At 52.7% G+C, this 8023-nt stretch overlaps 5 protein-coding genes across 6 annotated transcripts; 2 read left to right on the forward strand and 3 right to left on the reverse strand.

Annotated features, from left to right (window-relative positions):
• Nucleotides 1-115: 115 nt before the first annotated feature.
• On the reverse strand, nt 116-2424 carry PPTG_03642 (hypothetical protein). Its single transcript, XM_008896328.1, has 2 exons — nt 2238-2424; nt 116-2177 (listed from the first exon to the last, which is right to left on the reverse strand). Exons 1-2 carry the CDS (start codon nt 2262-2264, stop codon nt 252-254), a joined length of 1953 nt encoding a protein of 650 aa, XP_008894576.1. The 5' UTR covers nt 2265-2424; the 3' UTR covers nt 116-251.
• A 151-nt stretch (nt 2425-2575) lies between these two features.
• On the reverse strand, nt 2576-3625 carry PPTG_03643 (hypothetical protein). Its single transcript, XM_008896329.1, has 2 exons — nt 3600-3625; nt 2576-3522 (listed from the first exon to the last, which is right to left on the reverse strand). Exon 2 carries the CDS (start codon nt 3319-3321, stop codon nt 2884-2886), a length of 438 nt encoding a protein of 145 aa, XP_008894577.1. The 5' UTR covers nt 3322-3522; nt 3600-3625; the 3' UTR covers nt 2576-2883.
• A 130-nt stretch (nt 3626-3755) lies between these two features.
• PPTG_03644 (hypothetical protein) lies at nt 3756-4971 on the forward strand. The gene has a single exon (XM_008896330.1). It carries the CDS (start codon nt 3940-3942, stop codon nt 4735-4737), a length of 798 nt encoding a protein of 265 aa, XP_008894578.1. The 5' UTR covers nt 3756-3939; the 3' UTR covers nt 4738-4971.
• A 311-nt stretch (nt 4972-5282) lies between these two features.
• Nucleotides 5283-6841, reverse strand: PPTG_03645. 2 transcript variants are annotated; one of them, XM_008896331.1, is made up of 3 exons: nt 6668-6841; nt 6456-6594; nt 5283-6391 (listed from the first exon to the last, which is right to left on the reverse strand). In XM_008896331.1, exons 1-3 carry the CDS (start codon nt 6770-6772, stop codon nt 5496-5498), a joined length of 1140 nt encoding a protein of 379 aa, XP_008894579.1. In that variant the 5' UTR covers nt 6773-6841; the 3' UTR covers nt 5283-5495. The 2 variants fall into 2 exon arrangements, with proteins under 2 accessions (XP_008894579.1, XP_008894580.1); XM_008896332.1 differs by having other exon boundaries at nt 5283-6594.
• Nucleotides 6842-6963: 122 nt separating this feature from the next.
• PPTG_03646 (hypothetical protein) lies at nt 6964-7936 on the forward strand (the record flags this gene model as incomplete). Its single annotated transcript, XM_008896333.1, has 6 exons — nt 6964-7186; nt 7261-7361; nt 7424-7529; nt 7588-7621; nt 7695-7765; nt 7830-7936. 6 exons carry the CDS (start codon nt 6964-6966, stop codon nt 7934-7936), a joined length of 642 nt encoding a protein of 213 aa, XP_008894581.1.
• Nucleotides 7937-8023: the final 87 nt, after the last annotated feature.

Raw genomic sequence — 8023 nt, forward strand, 5'->3', positions numbered from 1 at the left:
CGACTGGGACAAAATCCATAAAACCCTTGGGTGTAATCTGGCCTAAACATCTCGATGTTGATGCGGTGAATTTTCTGAGACGTGAGGATGCGCGTCATATTGGCTACAAATCACTAAATCACTAACGGTGTATTTATTTGATCACTCTAAACTAAACTTACCATTTGATCGCTCCACCTCCCGTCTGAATGAGTATCCTAAACTTTTCTAATCTCTATCTCGACTGCTATACGAACTGGACGAGTTGATCTTCATCTGACCGGAACGACATCCCACGACGTGAAGCACGAGAGCAGCAGGAACTGGCTGATGTCCCGCACGACTCCACCGACGTGGTTCAAGCACGCGATAGTCCAGCCAATCTCCTGTAGGAACACAGCAGCGCCTGTTGGCGTGACTCGTGTAACGTTCGTCAGTTCTTGACCTCTGGCTGCGTAGTCCACGGAGCGACGTAGAGGTAAATGCATGTAGAAGCTCTTGACCGCTTCCTCTGCACCGTTCTCTTTCTGCATTCGCTTCTGGAGTCTCAGAGCGCGATTGCGCAAGAACGGACTCTGCAGCTCTTCAAACGCATCTCGAAGCTTCTTCGTCGTCAGTTCAGTGATCGGACATGGCTCCACTCCAACGCCAGCTTTAACCACAGCTCGGCCCCAGAACGGTTGGTCTCCGAAAAATGGCACAATGAACGTCGGCTTGCCAGCTAGCAGACCTCCAGCTGTAGTACCAGCACCGCCATGGTGTACGACGGCAGAGCAACGTGCCAGAAGCCAATCGTGCGGACAGTTTCCGATGAAAAAGACGTTGTCTGGGACGTCGAGATCGCCAGCCATATCCGTCCAACTCGACTGGATCAGCACTTTCACGTTCGCCTGCTTCGCCGCCTCGATGATCATCCTGCTCGTTGCAAGTGGATCTTCAAGCACCATCGATCCAAATCCAACGAAAACGGGCCCTTTGCCATTACCTAGAAACGCTTCAAGCGCTGGAGACGGCGTGTACGAGGAATCTTCAGTCTTCAGCGTCACCGTTCCAACAACATCGTACAGATCGCCCCAGTCGAAAGGTTTCGGTACCAACGACGGACTCCACATGAACGAGTGAGGGATATCCAAGTCCTGGAGCATTTCTCGACCGCGTCCTCCCTTTCTGATGCGAGGCAGACCCAGTACGTCACTTCTGAAAGTATTGACGAGGCGTTCCATACCCTCCCACATCAACAAATCCACGAGTTTGTACGACAGATAATTCCTCTTCTGCGGTTTGTCTTGATACGGTAGATTCGACATCGGGTGGGGGAACGCCACCGTAGGCACCCATGGCTGTGGGAACATGATATGCAGAGGCACACCGAGTTTCTCTGCTACATGGATATGTCCGTACGTCACGGGGTTGGAGATGATGGCTTGTGCTGTGAACGGACAACCAGGAACACCCGGCGCTTTGCCGTCTGGATCGGGAGCAGACACTGCAGGCCATGTGGACATCAAGATGTCCTCTAAAATCTGCATCTGTCTCGGAACATCCTTCTGTAGCGTCTCTAGATTAAGTGGAGGGATGAGTCTCCCTCCGGTCTTCACCATGTAGGCTGCTAGTTCCTTGGGATCGCCGCCTAAAGGGTAGAACTCGACGTCATGACTGGTTACGAATTCTCGATAGATTTTGTGCGTGGCGAGGCGCACTCGATGTCCGTCTTGTTGCAGTCGCTTGGCAATGGCCAAGAACGGCTGCACGTCGCCTCGTGTACCGACGATCATGATGCAGATCTGCATGGCCGACGGACACACGATCGATGCTTGGCTGTCCTTAACATTGGTCTGTTCTGCTACTGGTTTGCGACTGTTGTTCACCTCTAGTCTGCAATCTGCCAGCGTCTTGCTACGTGGTCGCGAGCGTCTTCTCAGTGTCGAGTGCTCTCCCGGTCCATCTTCACAAGACGAGGAGCCGTCCGAGACCTCTGTAATATCCTCACTCTGGGATCGGGTGCGAGCATCCGGTTCGTACTTTTGCCACGTGAAAAAGGATCGGAGCTGCTCGTGCCAGGCCTGGAAGAGCTGGTCCAGTTGTTGCAGCCGCTCGAAGAGTACGGGCCAAGTGGAATTGTTGTTCTGCGGTGTTTTAATGATTGGCGAGTCGTGCGGAGAGTGCGAGAAGAGCGACTTGAAGAACTGGTTTGAGTCCTGGCAATGGAGAGTTAGTAGAAATGTTGTTGCTGTTTATTATGGGGGTGGAAAACCTACTCCGAAGTTCCATGTCTGGGCCACCATGTTGGCTTGCACTGGATGAGGTAGAATCTAGACTGAGAAAACCATGAGAGGGACCCATCAACTGCGCTTCACCGTTTAGAATGTGTTGGGAGAGAAGGTTAGCGTTGAGAGAACTTTGACGTCGAAAGCATCCGCATTGTGATAATGATAAAGGAGGGACTATCCAATGGCAACTGAGCGAGTCTCAAACAGATAATCTCTATTGCACCGTTGGTTGCGAAGTAGTATTGCCTGCTTAATGGTGGTTGTCAGTTAAGCGGTATGAATGTCCAGTGTCACCAGCAGGAAGACAGGTTGGAAGATATGTTGTGTGCGAATAGACGAATTTGAATTGCCTAGCAGCTCGAGACAACGGAGTGGCGGTATCACTAAGAAATCCGCACAACACACAAGCGAAACTAAACGAAGTTATTATCTTTTATCATAAAAAAGCAGTCGTGCGCTTTAACTAGCGGCACGTGACTCGTTTTCGAAGAAGAGAGAGGAGGAGAAGATCAGTGACTAGCAGAGCAAACAGCATCAGCGGCGCTTCCGTATCGACAGCTAGGCAGCAGCATCTTGGCTGCTTGAAACCGCGACTAGCTTTAAATTTCGCCGACATGGAAGATAACGACGCGGATTAATCGTCGTCGTCGCTGCCAAGAACTTTGTCGTTCGCCTTCCTGGCATAACCCTTGATCGTGTCGGTCCACGAGTCCGCCGTTTCCTGCACCTTGGACGACATATCCGACGCCGTGCTCTTCGCCTTGCTCTTGGCTTCGTCCTTTTCCTCGCGTGCGCGGTTTCGTGCCTTACGCGCACGGGACTTGGCGTCGTTCGCCATCTCGTTTGACTTGTCCTTGACTTCGTCCATCCAGTCGTTGTCGACGTTGCGCTCGAGCTTGCGCTTCCCCTGCTCCTTACGGCGCTTCATCACATCCTGCACGCACTGGCGGTACTCGTACGTCTCCTGTTCGCAGTCAGATTGATCCCAGGATCCGCCCCAGAGCTTCTGGAACCAGTCGCCGTAGCAGGCCTTCACACGTTCCTTCTGTTCTTGGCACTCGGAGAATGACATCGTTGTTATGCGCAGCACTGGGAATAATTGGCAATGAGCATGAGGACAATGAAAGCACAGCTCTCAGGCAGGCGCTACGCCGGCGGGGACGCCGTCCGACTTCCGCGGGACGCGGCGCGGGGGGTGTCGCGGACATCGGCAGCCCTCGTTGGCATCCTTTGTTGCAACTTCAAAAAGACGCACCCTTTCGACCTCCGGTATCTAATAATGTCAGAAAAGGAGTTTGGGTTAGCAAATTACTGTGTTATTATATATCCTTTGTAAATAGATATATCAACCGTTGGAAAGATAGTGGCTGGTTTTGTATGCGCGGGTAACAGAAAGCTGCAGTCGCAACCACTGAAAAGCGTCGGCGATCGGATTTTGCAGGGTTGCAGAGGACACAATAAAGCTACCACCCCGTATGTATGTGTCGAAGCGGTCACTTGGATTCACTAAGTCAAGGAAGGGCCAGACTGTCGTACACTGTACTTGCCTCTCTCTTTTCAGTCCCGGTTCTTTGCTCCCTCTTTCACAGTCAAGCCAGCGGCAAGCCCGACCGACACCGGGCGCTTCTGGTCTTATTCGTCGAGCCACCATCGCCGTCGCTCGTCAGACTCATCCCCAGTGTCTTCCAGGATGCCTCCCACCGGCCGCAGCTTCCGCAACATGATGCGCGGCAACTCGTCGTCCGAGTCTTCGAGCATGTCGGACGAGAACGAGATCCAGATGCAGGGCTGGATGCGCAAGCAGAAGGAGACGCTGCGCTCGTGGGCGCGACGGTACTTCACACTGAACGGCAAGGTGTTGACGTACTACGACAGCGAAGACACAAGTCGCGGCGCGCGCGGCATCTTGGAGTTTGTGGACGTGACACCGCTCACTACCGAGAATAACGGACTGTCGCTACACTTGGTGAACGGCAAGGAAGTTCGGCTCATTGCAGACACACACGTGGCCTATGCGGCGTGGATGGCGGTGCTCTCAGCAGCCGTCAAGAGGCCGCGTACCAGCAAGAACCGCACCAGCAAGGAAGGCTGGGCCCACTGTCTCACGGACGACGATGTCTGGACACGCTTCTTCGTGGTGATCAAGCACGATAGTTTTAGCTGCTACGAGTCCGAGGACGACGACGCTGAGCTCGCTTTGTCCGGACTCATTCGCGCTGTGGACGAGTGGGACGGTAAGCGCTTCGGTATCGTGTGCTCGCTCAACCGCAGCCGTACCATCAAGCTGTGCTTCGACTCGGCCGAGGAGAAAATGTCGTGGTTCCTCACGCTTGAGTTCTCGGTCTCGTATGGTGCTGCACGGATGAAGAAGGAGGCATCAGTCAGGAGCAACAGCAGCGACCACAACCCCGTGCTGCGTGCCGACTCGTCCAAGTCGGACGTTGGGGCTGCTGCTGAAGAAGAAGACGACGATGGCGTATGGATCTAGTGATCGGAAGGAGAGAACGGAGCTGCTTGAAAGCGCTCTGAAACTTGCATAAAGACAAAGACCCGCCCTCCTGGGTCACGCAGCTCGAGTAAATATTGCGACCCGATCGGCTGCGACGAGTTTGTGGTCGCGCTTGTGGTCATTTTTCTTTTTTGGTAGTGCTGCTGCGAGAACGCTGTAAAGGAAGAGATTCATTTCGATGTAAAGATCAATAAATGAAAGTATACCAAGCCAGCTATAGCGTCGAGGTGTTCATTTAGATGCCTAGACAGGAAGCGTTTGCCTTTGAAGCAGGGATCTTCCGCTGATTACGGCGGAAATGGAACGTGGTCTTCAACCTGATACAGAACCAAAGCTTCTTGCAAAGCGTGTCAGATACACTCAACGTTCTCGTTGTGCAGGTGGCTGTTTGTTAGGCCAACAACAGCACGAGATCGCAGACAACGAGTAGCTGCTGTTAAGCAGCTATGAACTCATCTTCACCACCTCTTCATATGTCGAGCACTACAACAACTTGTAGTCTGTCTACAAGGCTTGTAGTAAAAGTAGAACCTTGAGGAGTTGTCCTGGATACGGGAAGTACAGTACTGAAGTACCGTAACTCAGTACCGTATCAACTACCATACCAGACATTGACAAGGCGGCCGCCTTCAACTGCAGTGACCTCGCCACACTCTTTCATTTTGCTTTTTCGTCACTATATATGTGTAGTGCATTGATGTTTTGCTGTGCTACTTGTACTGCCGGACGAATCTTATTTACAGCTTCGCCAGAGCAGCCTCCACTTCGGCATCGCTAGACACGACGAAGCTCTTAGTGTCGGCCTTGTTGAGCAACGCCTCGAACTTCTCCACATCAGCATCGGCATCCACCTTCTTTAGCAACGCAGCGGCTTCTGCGGAGGAAATGGATTTGACGCCCTTGCCAGCCTTGTCCACGAAGAAAGCGGCCTTCGGGTGCTCCACCAGGTTGTTACACGGCACATTCACAGCCGCGCCATCTTCCACCGCAAGTACGTGCTTCTTGGTCACCTTACTGGCAGCGTCCACGATCGCGCCGCCGAAGAGAGATGTCACACCCACAGAGTTCCAGATGTTCAGGTGAGCGCTGTAGAGCTGACCGTTGTTGATGGCTGCAGCGCGTCCAGCGCCCGTAGCGTTGAATACGAGAGCAGTCTTGTTATCCTTGACCAGAACATCAGCAGGAAGCACAAAAGACTCGGACTCGGCCACCTCCAGCAGCTTCTTCTTGGCCAGACCAATGGAATCCTTGATAGTGGACAGGTCGGCCGCTCCCGTGATCACAACCTTGACGAACGTAGCACCTTCGTCGTCGTTATCCACAAGCAATTGAGCCTGAGGCTGCTGGTCCTTGAATTCGCCGCCAGTGGCCACGTAGACCACAATGGGGCGAGCAGCGTGCACATCCTTGATGGGCACACGCACCAGCAGACTCTGAGCGAACAGCGCCACTAAAGGCGAGTCAGAGATCACACGCACACGCGTACGGTCGTCCTTGAAGGAGCCCACGGCGCCGTCCTGCGTGTACAGACTGGGCTCGGTGGACAGGTGCTCCGTCACCTTCTCGTACAGACCCTCGAAGTCGTTGAACACGATACTCACGTCCACCTCTTCAATCGCCACCTTCTTGCCAGCTGCCATATAAAAAAAAAAATAAAAAAACGCAACAATAAAAAAAAAACGATATGCTGTCCTTACCGGGTTTCTGCTGCTTGGCGAGCTCCGCCAGCTTGGGCCAGCTGAGGTTACGGAAGGCGTCACCGTGCGGCGTCACGTCATCGTCAGCGAGAGACCAGTTGAACTCGATGTTGAGACCTTCGTGCTCCTGCGGGAACTCCTGCTCGCATAAAATAATAAAAGTGTCATAACTACACTTCTGCTTGAGGCGGATCTTTGGCGGTTGTACGCACCACGACGAACTTGTCAGCGGCGTGCGGGGCGACGCTGAAGTTGCGGAGAAGAGCGCGACGCGCCGCGACCGAGCGCAGCGCCTGGAAGCTCTGGCGAAGGGCCATGTGGACAGGGATCAGGCTGCTGGAAGCTTTACGGTTCTGGGGGTCCGATCGTGCGGAGGGAAATGACCGGTCGTGAATTTGTTCGCACTTAAGAGGATTTCTGCCAACCATAGAGGAGTAAATGATTTTAGACCAATAAAAATGGCCCGTATGCTTTTGATTGCAGCAAGTTGCACTGCGTTATCATAAGCATGAACGTGCCACTTGCAGCCTGCGGTCTGGCGCCGTCAGTGCTCGGTAAGGAGGCGACGGAGGTGGATGGAGAGCTAGAAAAGGCTTCGCAGCAATCGGTGCTGTTATGGAGCAGTTTATTGATGTGTATTGTGCCGTATTTAACTGCAGCGGCGCTCTTGCGTGCGGGATTTCGGCATCAAAAAGACCTCGTGGACGTTTCCGCTCGCGAATTGGCCAGTGGTGGGTGGAAATACTCGTTTTCTCCGATGGAATTGGAGCGTTTTGAGCCTGAATGCTATACGACTGCTGTCCAGAGGCGAAGATTAACGTGAAAGATGCGGTGGAAGCGATTGAAATCGCTCGGAACGAGAAAAACTCCTCAGCAGTCGGCGATACAGCACTGGATCTGCTCCAGGTAGAGCGTGGTAGCTTTTTGGTTGTTGCTCTAGGAAATATTGGTGGCTAATACGGCTCTAGGAAGTGACGAGGAGCAAGCCGATTGCGACGAGGCTGCTGGGGTTAGATGGACTGCTGGGTGGTGGCTTACAGCGGGGTGAAGTCACGGAAATATGTAGGACCGGCTGTCGTGTATGCAATATTGCAACAACTAATAGTTTTTTATTTTTATTTTACTGAGGCAGGTGGTGGTCCTGGAACCGGGAAAACGCAGTTTGGGTGCGTTGCTACGTGTGGATATGCTGAATGGATGTGGGGAATGGAATTAAATCTATTCTATGATGGTGCGTAGGATCCACGCTTGCTTGGCAGCGCAGTATGTGGCGAATACCACAGACAAACCTTCATCTGCTATATTTATTGGTATGTAAGTCAGTGCGACGGGTATCTTGTGGTATAACTAATTGCGTTCATGGTCTCGCTACAGATAGCGAAGGCAGTTTTATCATCGAGCGTGTGGCATCGATGGCCACGCACTTTTTAGAGGATTTTCGCCACATCGGAGCGGACAAACTGGTACGAATGCCTTGTTAAAGCCTCTTCTTTAATAGTGGATTGCTAGTGCTGAGTTTGTTGACTACTGCTCTACCGTAGACACGAGACGATTTATTGCGAGGAATC

This window comes from Phytophthora parasitica, assembly GCF_000247585.1.
Source record: "Phytophthora parasitica INRA-310 unplaced genomic scaffold supercont2.4, whole genome shotgun sequence".
Taxonomy (NCBI): Eukaryota; Oomycota; class Peronosporomycetes; order Peronosporales; family Peronosporaceae; genus Phytophthora; species Phytophthora nicotianae.